Below are 13,885 nucleotides of genomic sequence, written 5' to 3' on the forward strand. Positions count from 1 at the left end.
CTCCCATTTGTAGAGTAGTGTGATATAAGAACAAGAATAATACAGAAAATAGATCTATGATATAATGATATATAAATCTAAACACCTACTGATACTGAAGATACTAATTTATCAGTGTGGATGCCACAATATTCTGTGAGAAATGTGTGTGTTTTTCCCGTGAGAAGACGAAAGGCAGTTGAACCTGCCTCCTTTTGTACATAATTTGCTGTGATTGTGTGTCCAATAAAGTGCAGCTCTCTTGTACAGTCTGATCTTGCTTTGTATTTGCTGGACTTTTACCTTTATGCTCTCACACGAAGCACTTTTTGAGTCCAACTTCTTAAAGTTAAATAAAAACAAAGACACAGTTGCTGAACAAAAGGGTTTTTTTTTTACCATTGGCAAATGTAGAATAATAATTATGATAATACAATGAATAATTGGCAAATACAAACCCACTGAGGTATCACAGAAACACACTGCTCACATTTGAAATCAATATGGTGAAATGTATAATGTTAAAAAAGTTTTCCCACTTCTATTTACAGTCTAAGTTCATAGTAAAATATTCCATACAGCCATGTTTATTACAACGTTTTGATATGTTGTGTATAAAGCACATTTAAAGTTGGTCTTGCTTGTATGGTTGATAGTGATTGCAGTAACATTTGTTGGAAAAATTCTCCGCCAGAAGTGGCTTAAGTGTCCTGGCGTTGCGCTGGCCGGCGACCATCTGTCCGCCTGTATGGTGTGTTCCTCAGATCTGAGGAAGAACAAGCACAGACAAGCTGCCTTAGCAGGAGAATTTTACCCTCATTTAGATGTGAAATATCCAGAGTACGACTTGCAATGCAACAACATGCTTCCTGTTGCAATTATGGCATTACAGTACCTGTAATGATGTCCTCCAGGGCGCCATCTTTCCCCTCACGCACCGGAGGTTTCACCTGCCTCTTCTTCAGCTCTGCGATCAGGTCCATCTGAGGCATCTTAGGCATCATGGGGCCCTGGAAAACATGCAACATTAAAGTTATTTTCCATTCATGAAGTGCCTGAATGTCAGTTTAAGAGCATTTTATACGTACTCTTATTTTTTATTTATAGGTTGTTTTTTTTTACCTTTTGCGCTCCAGGTTTATTTGGAGATGGTGACTCTTTTACCTCGTGGCTCTCGCTTTCAGCCTTCTTCTTCTGCTCAATCGCTTGCTGTGCTGTCTACATTCCATCATGACAAAATCTGTTAGCATGCAGTGCATTGATCATAACAAATAATTCTGATGAACATGCTCACTTTATAGGCTCTTATGAAGCGTCCAAACAGGGGGAAAAACATAGAAGGCTGAGTAGTTTTGGGATTCTCTCCGAAATACTCCACCACAGCAGCATACGCCTCCTGGAGAAAGAACAGCCAATGCATGTGTTTGAGAGGATGTGGTGTGTTTCTGAGAGCTGCATGAGTGTTTGATACTTGCAAAAGGCCGACCTGCGCTGTCTTGCTATCTTTGATCAACGTTTCCAGCTGCTCGCTGTTTGTTTTGATGAATTCCTTCAGCACGGGGCTGTCATCCTGCACCAGGAACTCCTTCTTGGTCATCTCCATTCCTCGCTCTAATGTGCGGATATCTTGCAGAATGCCGTCCAAGGACACTAACAAAGAAATCTAAATGAGTTTTATCACATTTCCTAATTGAATAAAATGCTGCATGAATATGTGCACGTGTGCATACCAAGAGCTGCTTTGTCTACAAAGTGAAGTTCAGTGTGGAAGTTGGCCAAATCAGAGTATTTATCTTGTATGATGTTGGTGATGAAGTGAAGTAGCGTCTGTGTGCGGTCAGTGGATTTAGTCTCCAGTAGCTGAAACATAGACAAGAGAGATAAATCTGATTTAGATCTTCCTCTGGGGGCAGTGATGTAGAAACAAAGTCTGCAAACAAAAGCTACTTACAAGGTCCAGACTCTGTAGCCTGAAACCGTAGGCTGCCCCTCTTTTACTGCTGTTCATGTAGTTACCAAAGGCAAGAACAATCTGGAAGGAAACGCAAGAATGAAGAGCGAAACATGACATTTAGAAACGGCATCAGTATTTAGTATTTAGTCTTACTTACTTCTAAGATCTTTTTCAGTTTGACTGAAGACTTGATGGACATGGACGCAGCGATGATGGAGTTCAGTTGCTGTGGAGGAAGTTAAACGACATCAGCACATCGGTATTAAATCTGTTCCGGCTGAATCTTTAATGCATGACGGATAAACTGACCGGCTGCAGACGTTTGACTGATTCTGGGAAGTTGCCCATGAAAGTAAGAGTGTTTATTCGTTGGCTGAGACGAGGAATCTTTCCAAAGTGTAAAATAAACTGGTCTTCATCAGTCAGCTCCTCCAGCGGACGGCCTTCTTTCTCATAATTAACCAGAAGCTTCATCTCGAAGTCTGATGGTATGAAGTGTTCAAGCAATTCCAGGAAGTCTATGGACAGCGACTCCTGGTCATACCTGAACAAGAAAAGAATGAGGGTTAAGGTATGATTGACCGGACATGGTTAAGTATCTTCATGAGGAGGAAAGACAATCTAGCAGAAGAACATACGTCTCTATAGCTGTGCAGATTGCAGAAGGGCTCATTCCTCCCTTGCGTAGCGTAATTGCCAGATTCTTGGCCTTGTTGGCATCAATCAAGGACGTCTTGGTCGGGGCCTTTTGGACATTCTTTTTCTTGATCTTGGACATATCTACTGAATTACCTTGGGCCCTAGTCTTGAACTGCTCCTCAAACATCTCCATGTTTAACTCCTGGTAGAGACGGAGAGAAAGCCAGAGGAGGAGAGAGATGGGATTTTGGTTCATGGTTCAAAAGAAAAGGTGTTATCTGGTTGGATAAGGTGGGCTTTGGCGAAGTTCTCACCCCTAAGATCTGCTCATCGTCCAGCTCGTTGAAGACCGTGCCAGTAACCTGGTTTGGTTTTAAAGCCTGCCAGTTCAACAAAGGCATCCTGAACTTGGTCTGAATAGGCTTCTTGCTTTTAAGCCCTGGAGAAACACACAACCGAAGAAGACGGCTCAAACACAGCTTCTGCAGCTCTTCACTGATTTGCATCAATTTACTCACCTGAATGAGGGTCCGGTGCTCCAGGAGGTGGTGGGGGTCCACCTCCAGGTGGCGGAGGTGGAGGTGGAGGTCCTGCACCTGGTGGAGGAGGAGGTGGTGGGGGTCCAGCACCTGGTGGAGGAGGAGGAGGAGGTGGAACTGCTCCAGCTGGCGGAGGGGGTGGAGGAGGTGGAGGTGGAGGTGCAATAGATGTAATTTGTCCTGAGCCACCAGGAGGAGGAGGAGGAGGAGGAGGAGGAGGGATGACGGTGGATGCTGGGGAGGCGGTATCAGCTGAGCCAGGAGTGACGGCTGAAGGTGAGCTTTGCACGTATTCAACCACAGTAACAGGCACGACCTGGATGTCCAGACCTCCCGAGGGGTTTCGTCCCAGTCGGATCAGCCCCTTCTCCTGCAGCTCCTGGATCTTCTGCTCCAGCTCGGACGGCGACTGGCCGACGGAGGTGGTCAGACGCTCCCTGTCCTTCTCCCTCTCCCTGTCCAGCTCCCGCTCTCTTTCTCTTTGCTGCAAAGAGCTAACCTGGGAGCACGATTCTCGCAGGCTTTCCTGCAGGACACAAAAACAGAGCCTGACTTTTCTCCACAAGCAGCACTCAGTCCAAACGCCTTCAAGCTTCTCAGGTTAACATCCCTAAACAGGTCTTCAGATAAAGGTCATTTAAAAAAAAAAAAAAAAAACATTCAGAAATGTTATTAGCATCTACTGGTTAAAATAATCCACAATTCAGGATGCAGTTTTGAACAAAATGAAGATAAAAAGTTAGATGACGAGTAAAATTCATCCAGAATTCATGTCAAACCATCCCACCGTTGCTGTGATATAAACCTAGAATCCAGCATACTTTTAACCTAAATGTTTCTCTCTGAACAAAAAGGTTAACATGACCATCCCCAGGTTCTCCCACTAACACGGAGAGAGTTGCAAGGTAATTTGGAGATTTAATTAACTGGTGTAAATGCTCTCTTCTTTTGTTATTTAAGATAATTACAAGATAACTTTTTACTTTTCTATCCCATCTCTTGAGTCAAATTGAATCTAATGGCTGGATTAAAAAAACTAACATTGATAACAGCACACCTTCATTATCTTATTAATCTTATTAAATTCTCATTAAAAGACAATATAGACATACTTTGAGCAGCTCAGCCTCCTTGGTGGCCTGCATGAGCTGAGTTTCAAGCTCAGCTATCCTCTCTCCAGTCTGATTCTCAATGTCCTGAAGCCGGGCATTCAGCTGTAACACAGCAGACAGATAAACATCTTTAATATAACTTCACACACTAGACACAAAAGTGTATTTTTTGTGTACAAAAGATATCTCTATTCATTTGTTCTAAGCTTTTTGGACCTGTATATTGTGCTCCTGTAGTTCATCCACATGCTCCAGCACCCCTCCTCTGTTCTCAGCATCCTCCAGCAGAGCTCCTACATCTAACACATTGTCCAGGTAGGCCTGGATCTGAACGTGTAGCTTCTCACTTTCCGTGTCTTTCAGACTCTGATGCATAATAACACAACAAAATAAAATGTTACAAGAATAAATGATGACTCAGAAAAGGTGTTGTGTGAAATAATATACATACTGCATGTTTACAACAATGAGTTAAAACCACAGTTTTAAAAAAAAAAAACTAGGTTACTGTGTCAAATGCAACTGAGAAGAGAATGAAATTATTTACACATTCTATAACACAACATTTTATTCTTATTAGAGATCATAAAACATCAAACTTTGAAATTAAGACATTTAACTGTTTTACTTTTACTTAAAATATTAGCTCATCTAACATTAAAGTTAGCAAAAAAAAAAAAAAGGCAATCAAAATAAGTGATACTATAAGAAAGAGCTGGAGAAAGTTGTTGCTGCTAAACAAAAACAGAATATTTCTTAGTATAATAAAGTAAATATACATATACAAACAATACATACATACACACACACACACACACACACACACACACACACATATATATATATATATATATATATATATATGTATGTGTATACTAAATCAAAAGATTCCACGGATTGGAGATAACTCTGCATTCATGGTACGCAGCTGTAAATCAGAGCGGGATTCACATGATATTCAGGCTCTCATGAAACATTGTGTCCCAAACAGGCATGACTCTGCCATGAAAATCACGGCATGAGTTCTGGAACGCTTCCAGAAATCATCTTCTGTGAACACAGATTGCACTCCCATCCACAAATGTAGATTAAAGTTCTGTCATGCAAAGAAGAAGCCATATGTGAACAAGATCCAGACATCCTGCAGTCCTCAGCTCAACTAAAAAATGTACACAGGCTTTGGAGCAACATATGCTCTCATCAGGATGGCATCTTTTCTCAGGGAAGACCTTGCATATTTCTGCCAAACATGGCTGAACCATAAAATTCATCTTTACCACACCATGGTCTTGTGGAGAATGAGGCCAGGTGCTGTCATTAAACACAAAACACGGCTTAGAAAATTCAGGACTGGTCAGCGGACAAAAACGCTACAGAATGCCTCTCCCTAAGCTCCAGTAACCACTCCCCTCAGTAGACAGCTTTGGGGAGATGCGAGAGAGAAATGATGATCTAATGGTTTTTTTTTATGAAATTGTCAAATTGAAAATCTATCAAAATAGCAATTGTTATTTTCTGGCCTGGCAAATGCCCAGCAGTGTCATTAAAAACAGTTTATATGAAAACATAATCTGCTACTGTCAAAAACTTTGATAAAAAAAAAAAACAAAAACAAAAAAACAGACTGATCCATGAGGGCGGGACAGCTAAACAAAGACCTGTGAGTCATTATGAGGCTCCTCAAAGAAGAACTGCAGATTTACTTGATAATTCCTTGGAAGATCACTTCAATGCATCACTGACCATCACTGACTGAATATTTACTAAAGTCATTCTTAAGTCCCTTTTGAGGCATCAGTATATGCCACAGTTTTATATATATATATATATATATATATATATATATATATATATATATATATATATATATATATATATATATATATATATATATATATATATATATTTTAAACACACTTACCTCCAGATACTTGTCTAATCCAAGGTGAGTGAACTCATACTGCAGGTGGACACGGAAATTCATGTTCTCCACCGAATGGACCACAATATTGATGAACTGCATGCAGGCCACCTGCAGTCAGACACAAGCCAAGTCAAGCCTCAGTTTCATCCAGTCTGTTTGCGCTTCTCCATCTAATGTAGCAGGGTGCTAAATCTGTAATCTTACCATGAAATCAATGTTGTTGTCATCATGGATGAAATACTCCATCAACTTCTCAAAGCGGTTCTTTTCTTTGCTCACCTGAGAGAAAGTACCACATGTTTACCACAGGGGGGCGAAAGAGCAAAAATGGTATTTTTCTGAGTAAAAATATATGCATGGTATATGCTGTACCCTTGACTTTATGCACACATGTGTGACTGTTACACATGTGCCAAAAATATGACAACAGTGCATGTGAGAACAGAAACCCGTGGGATGAGTAATGCATGAGAGGAAGTGTGCAATAATAGGCGGCCCACAGAGCACAAGCCATATGCCTCCATTCAAATATGGTGAAATGTTCATTTAATAAACATTCATTTCACCTCCTTAAAGTTGTCAAAAGCAGACAGAATGATGTCATGCCCTCCTCTGACGAGACACACAGCAGCCAGCAACTCCAACACCAGCGCTTTGGTCCTGTCACAGCAGACGAGGAGCGGTTCATTGTGGATACAGACAGGCAGTAAACACACACTTTGCGTCACACACATTTGCTCTCACCTGGGATTCTTGCTGTTGAGGCTGAGGGTGATTTCATTCACACAGCGTGGGTGAGTCATCACCAGGTTAAAACCAGACTAAAAGCAGAAGGAAGACATAATCAGCTGATCGAAAGCCACTTTAAAATGTAAAGGAAAATTGGGTTTAATATGAGATGTCATGACTTTTCTTAGACATGACAAAGAAATATGCATTGCATTTTTGGTTTGAGCTGAACTTGCAAGCCCACTGGCACAAAAAGCACTTTTAAATAAGAGAATATGAGGTGAATGACTTGGATCTACCTGGTAATTCATGATGGCTCGCAGGCACATGATGCATACGTGTACATCATCTCTCTGGTGGGAGGAATGAGACTTCTTATGCATCTTGTTTGCCAGTGTGGAGCTTATTCTGTAAATATAGAGGTATATGTAAAATCACTTTGAGGTAAAATATGTCGCTATTTGTGCAAACGGTTTGAAACTACACTGAAGCTGCATGTAGCTATGACTTCAAGCTCTAAACATTACATTTGCTTGACAGCTGGAATGAAAGCATCAGATGGAAGGAGAAGAGAGAGAATGTAAATAAGAAAGAAAATGAAAAACTGAGGGATTTGCCACAGTTGTCTTTTTCAAAAGGAAGTTAATAACAGAGAAAGGCAGGGTATACAGATTTCATTCCACTTCCTAATAAAGGCATTTTGATTACATTTCAAAGTCTAATGCAGAGTTTGCTTCATATTCTGCTGATGGAAAGTCCATCATTTTGTCCCCCTTTTAGGAGATTATCGTTTAGCTTTCCTTTCAATGCAGCTCTCTAAGAAAGAAGCATTTGAACACTTCATAATGCAACTATCACACCACTTCTGCTTTGCATTATTCTACTTTAGATTGCTTCAGACATACATATATATGCTTAAAGTGTATGTTGAGAAGAAATCATAATGCGAAAGTGCTTTATTTAAACCTCTGGTTCTGCTTCTTATGACTGGTGCTTCTTACCTTACAGTCAGTGCTCGAGCTGCTCTGCTCATCCCGTGGGAATGACCACTGCTGGAGCTTTTGGTCAAATCTTCCATTGATCTCTCTGCTGGCTTTTGTCTGTCTGACAAGGTGCCACCATTCTCCACAGTCTCCACATCAAATCTGAAAACGTGTTGAGAAAGAGCCTCAGCGATGAATAATTTCATAGCGAACATGGCAGCAGATTTAGTATATTCTGTTAGTACTCACGAGGTGTCGCTTTGAGCATGAGACAAGTATTCCACCAGAATATCCAAACCTTTATTCTGCTCATTGAGAAACTCCTGCGCCCATCTACAGGCAGAAAAAAACCCCATTTGATGCAATTACAAGAAGTATTTCATAAAACGATTCAGCTCTCAGACTGTGGAACTAGGAAGGGAGAAAAAGCAGCACAATCTTGCACTGACAAGTAAAATATAAGATTGAAGAGCAGCACAAGTAGCTTGTCTTGCTAACTTCAGTTCACTCCCATGTATCTGGTAAATAGCTTCAAACTAGAGAGCTGGGCTTGAATAACTAATAATGAGCTGCTTTTTTCACTTCCTTGTGGGATTCTTACACTAGATTTTTTTTAGTTTTCAAATTTCCCTTCATGCAATACTGATGTCCCTATCGTGCACAAATAAACCTAAAGAGGATAAATAAAGACTAAAGGTACCAGTATCTGCATAGCGTGACTTAAGTTAGTGGTTTCCCTGCCTGTTTATCTGTTGGATAGGAGGTAATGAACCAACTAGTTTTCTTAAGATAAAACTCCACATTGCATGTCCAACTATCAGATCTAAAAGCTGATGTACATGCAGGTGATAGACAAGAAAAAACACACATAAAAAGGAAAAACAAAAAAAAGCATACCATGATTACATTTGCCATAAGTATACAAAAAAGCAACGGGTCACTAAAAGCTACATAAAATACACTAAACATTGAATAACTGACTAAACATCAGACAGCCTGACCCAGTTTAACTTGCTCACCCGATGTGATTTGTGCGAAGGGAAATCTCCAAGTTTTTAAGGACCTGAGTTGCATCTTGGATCCTTTTCTTCAACTAAAAGCAGCAAATTAGATCAATTCATGACTTCAATGAAAATGAGTCTTTGATTAAATGTGAAAACCGGGCGATGCGTTCCACTGACCCTGCGAGACACTCCCCCCTGATCTTGGTAGAAGCTCTTGATCTTGCTCAGGTAAGTGGATGGGGGACTCTTCACTTGGAAACGCTCCTGGTGGGGAAGTTAATAAATGTTTGCTTTTAACACAGTTCATTTCATCTGAAACCCCTAAACGATGTCTGGAGGAGATGCACATCTCTCTGCACGCAACATTTCAAGCCATTCCCACCTGTCAAAACACATATGTGTGTTTCCATGCCGACGCCTTTTCAGCTGCCACCACAGAAACTATGCAGCAAGGTTTTGACACATCACACACCACACAAACCCTTATAGGTATTTATACACTTCACATCAACTCCACCCCAGTAACAACCCAATAACCCAACCCCCTATCAGTCATGATGTATGTTGACCTTTGCAACTGAAATATTTTCAGCTAATTCTTACCTGATCACAGACTAATTCCCATTTCTTTTCATTGTCGTACTGACTTAGCAGCTTCAGTTTGTCAGGGGGCAAGTTCATGTAGCTCTGAAAGAGAGGAAAAACACACACCAAATATAAGTTCTTGTGACATTTTGTTCAAAACATCTTCATTGTCATCCTTAGTGTTGTAATTTCTTCATTCTTCCTGCTAATGCGTGTATGAAAATGCAGAAAACCACACACGCACTTCCGGTGACAGGGAGGGCGGTAACCACCTGCTGGAAGCAGAGATGACTCAGTGTTTACATGAATGTATGGATGGTTGTCAGCAGATACCATGCATCCAAAAAAAAAAAAAAAAAAAACCTAAATATCTTTGACTATGATAAAGAAATCAACGCTGACAGGAAGCCATCCTTTTCCACAAACCATATACGTAATTGGGGTGACTTCAAGAACTCCCCACCTCCACAGTCTTGGTGGTGGGCTGATTGAGGTGATCAGAGGCTTATTGTTAATACTCAAAAGAACAGTTTCTGTTTGACTCACTGAAATGATGGACACAGAAATATCTGTCTTCAGATGTGTCGTTTGTCTCTCTCACTTTGAAACTCGTCACAGACACGTGGATGGGAGATATGGAATGGTGTGGGTGCTTTGCGGCATGACATGCTGTGCACTGTGTCTTGGTGAATTTTGTGTTTTAACATTGTTTTAATGTTTTAAAGAGTGCTTTAAAATTGTTAAGTGGAGGAAGCTGTAGCTCAGGAGGGAGAGCAGTTGTCTTTCAACTGGAAAGTTGGGAGATCAATTTCAGGCTTCCTCTGACTATGGTAAGACACTGAACCCCAAGTTGCCCCCCGATGTGCCTGTCAGGGTATATGCATGTAAGTGTGAGAAGTAGTGTAAGAGTTATCGGCATGACTGGAAAAGCGACATATAAGTACAAGTCCATTTACCATTTACCAAGTCTTGTGTAATGTGTTGGTCAGTGCCCCCCCCCCCCCCCCCACCCCCCCCCCCCCCCCCCCCCACCCCCCCACAGTTATCTGTGTTACTGCTCCCATGTTGACCAGGCCGTGCTTTAAAGAGAGATCATTTGATCTCAAGCATCTGCCTGGTAAAATAAAGGTTCAAATAAAATATATTAATAAATAGAAAGGGGCATAAACTCTAAATAAACCAGTCAAGAAGTGGAGATGGTAACTAAACATTCAAAGTGCTTTTTTCAACATAATTGACTGTAAAATTTCCACAATGAACCTTCTGATCCAAAATAGCAAACACATCATTTACTGATAAAAAATAATTCCCTCACCATTGGGTGTGGTTTTAAATCTACCCTTGTACAGCAAAAAAAAAAAAAAAAAAGCTGCCTGTCGTTTCTTTTCACACTTTTTTTTTTTTTTTTTAAAAGATGCAAAACAGAAATGGCTGTTGCTTTGGCGCTCAGGAGTTGAGCTCCATCCTTGGTGGGGCAAGGGAGTGGTCCTGCTGTGGGTTTTGTGGTACAAAAAAACAAAACAAAAAAAAAAAACAAAAAACAAAAAACAGAGGATGACAAATTGTGACAAGCTATGCAGAAATAAAGAATGTGAAAAGTCAACTTTCTTTCCTCTCGTGCAGAGTTTGTGATTCAGACATTAAGTCCCTGTTTGGCTTGTTTTTTTCACTTTAAATTAGAAGTATTTTGGTTAAAAAAAAACAAAAAACAAAGGAAGTGAGGTCATTTATTCATGTGATGCCTGAAAAAGGCTGCAGCAGTCGTGAAGCTTTATGGGCCATCTGACAGAAAACTATTTCTCCCAAAGAGCAAAACAAACTAGTTTTGTTAGATAGTTTTAAATAGCCACACTGTTAATTCAAGAGTCAAAGTTTATAAGAATGTATGAACCAGATTTGAAAAAATAAAAAGCCTTTTAAGTTATTTTGAGATACTGAAGTTGTAAAATTTCTTGGAAATTGTTTGAATGATGTTGGCCTTTTGTTGTTTCAGCCATAAGAAGTACAACAGCTTTCCTCAGCTTTACTCTGTTAAACACTGAACTGTTGAACACATAGCCTCTGAGATATTTTAGGAATTTGATATGTTATTTTACAACAGGAATTAAGGGAAAAATCAGGAAAACAGGATTCACTGATCTGCAAATCATGTAAACTCTATTTGGCCAGTTTGAAAGTTGCACAAAGGCAACAAACCCAATGTCAAACCTGAAAAAAATGTAACCTTGTTCAGGATCTAAAGGAAAAGAAATATTTAAAAATGAATAATAAAGTACTGGTTTTAAAACTGATCCAATCAAGTTTCCAAAAAAAAAAAAAAAGTTTGAGTCGAGGAGCTTGTTTACTTCTGTGTTACATCATCATTTCCTTTAACAAAACTCTACAAGTCTCTGGAAACTAATGGTGATGTAAAGGATTTCTTACTTGTTAAAGGATTTCAGTTGTGGTTTCAAATATTCCTCCATGGTCTTTCTTATTCATTTTAGTAAGCTAATTCCTTTATTTAATTTATTTTTACATAATAAAATGTCTATTTCAAATCAACACTTGAAGTCTCATTACAATGCAATGCTGTTGTAATACATGCAGAATGTTTACTAATAATAGTTTTTTTTTCTATTATTATTATTTAAGACAAGTGGACATTTGTCCTCTTCCTCTCCGTCTTTCTTGCATGAGCTCTGGCCCAGAGAAAGTGACAACACCCACATCAGTTCCATTTTCGCTCAAGTTAGGGTTGCAAATTTAAGATCTGAAACATTTTACAGCATAACAGCTATTTTCTAGTCTTTTCGTCTCAGTCTTTAAACGTTTAGGACAATCTGCTTGCATCAAGTGTTGACTCAATGTATAGAAAGGGAAGAAAAAACAATGTCTACATTTTGACATTGTCTTGGTACTATTATATGCTGTTCTATTGATGTATTTACAGAACTTCTCGTTCTTAAAAGGACTGAGACATGTTTTTCTGACTGACTTAACTGACTGATATGTACCATAATATCACAGTTTATCTTGTTTCTTAAAACCTCCATTTTGGACCTTTTTTCTTTCTTTTTTTTTTACAGCTGTGCAAATTAGACCAAGTTGTGAAATAAAAAGTTTTACATCAGACATATTCTTCTTTAATAAATGACAGTTTTTTTTTCATATATGCAATATGCAACTACATAACTTAAAATCAAAAGTAGCCCTGAATTCCTAGATATTATTAGACTAAATGTGACACATACAGAATGTACATATTGTAGTGGTTTAAGTATAAATCACACACTTTAATGTTGTTTGAATTGTTGAAAGACTATTGAAGGAATGGTGAAACACTTGCTTTCCGGTTCTACGCTCTTTCATGTAAATGCATTGCTTAACTTCCCCCTTGGGGCCAGCAACTCTTACATGCAATAATCACCATCTTCTCAGCATGAACTTTTCAAATCAAGCTGAAGGAAAGACTCATTCTTTATCTAGTAAAACAGGTTTCTCACCACACAACTTTCAGTCATTACTGATTCGTTTTAATGCTGTCTTATTTTTCTGTGCCTACAAATCCCTTGCATAATAAGAAGCCCCTCCAGTATAACCTCTTTGTTTTCATATGCAGCAAGGGTGTTTGCCTTAGCCTCTTACCAGCACCACATTGAAGCGCTCCTCCAGCTCTTCCTCTGGGGGCATGGGAAGTTTTGGGGCTGCCGGTTGCTTCTTCACAGTTGGCGTTGGGTCACTCATTGTAGAAGCTGTGCTGACTGAGTTCCTGGCCTCTCGCCCCTCGGCTGGTTCCTGCTCCAAGCCCCCTGCAGCCGCATTCCCCATCACTAATCTCCAAAAGTAATCCAGGAGGAAAGCTTTACACAAAACCTTTCTATTAAGAAATCAGGATTCCAAAGCAGAGTGACAACAGGTGATCACTCAAAACAACAAGAGCAAAAAGGCCAAAATTAAACTAAGTCCTGGGCCTTCAAGGTGAGAAACATTGAGTCTCCCTCTTAATCAATCCTCCTCTGTCCTGAGGACAGGGTAGGTGAGGAAAAAAGAAGGGTTGTCCTCATGTTTGCCCTCTCATTAACTTCTCTGTCTGCCAGGAGCCTTCCTTTAAGAAAAAGGTAAAAAGGGCCTTTCAGGACAACAAAAAAAAAAAAATAAATTACCTATGTTTCACTAACAACTCTCTACACTCACTGAGAACCTCTGTGGTTAGTACAGCTAAGATGGCCTGCACTGGAGAGGAAGGAGAGGGGAGTGTGATACACTCTGTAACACAGACAGAAACCACAGAAGCAAAAAAGCAGAAGAGTAACTTCCTGTGTGTGACTGCAGCAGAACCTGAGAGGGAGAGCAGTAAACATGGCAACCGTTCGGCGTACAATTAATAGACGATGAGAAACATCTAGTGGTACCAGACTGAAAAGAAGTAGTGTGCAGGATAAAGTAAACACACTA

At 39.9% G+C, this 13,885-nt stretch overlaps 1 protein-coding gene across 1 annotated transcript; it reads right to left on the reverse strand.

Moving 5' to 3' along the window:
• Window positions 1–608: 608 nt before the first annotated feature.
• fmnl1a (formin-like 1a) lies at window positions 609–13,258 on the reverse strand (the record flags this gene model as incomplete). The annotated part of the gene is made up of 25 exons (XM_079252489.1): window positions 609–745; window positions 875–989; window positions 1,102–1,197; window positions 1,274–1,375; window positions 1,466–1,629; window positions 1,710–1,839; window positions 1,931–2,011; window positions 2,091–2,159; window positions 2,243–2,477; window positions 2,572–2,774; window positions 2,887–3,011; window positions 3,091–3,637; window positions 4,224–4,325; window positions 4,440–4,589; window positions 6,145–6,255; window positions 6,352–6,426; window positions 6,714–6,807; window positions 6,892–6,968; window positions 7,176–7,284; window positions 7,878–8,021; window positions 8,109–8,192; window positions 8,879–8,952; window positions 9,041–9,127; window positions 9,467–9,550; window positions 13,076–13,258. 25 exons carry the CDS (start codon window positions 13,256–13,258, stop codon window positions 681–683), a joined length of 3,306 nt encoding a protein of 1,101 aa, XP_079108615.1. The 3' UTR covers window positions 609–680.
• Between the last annotated feature and the right edge of the window lie 627 nt (window positions 13,259–13,885).

Source organism: Telmatherina bonti (genome assembly GCF_933228915.1).
Source record: "Telmatherina bonti genome assembly, chromosome: 14".
Classification (NCBI taxonomy): Eukaryota; Metazoa; Chordata; class Actinopteri; order Atheriniformes; family Telmatherinidae; genus Telmatherina; species Telmatherina bonti.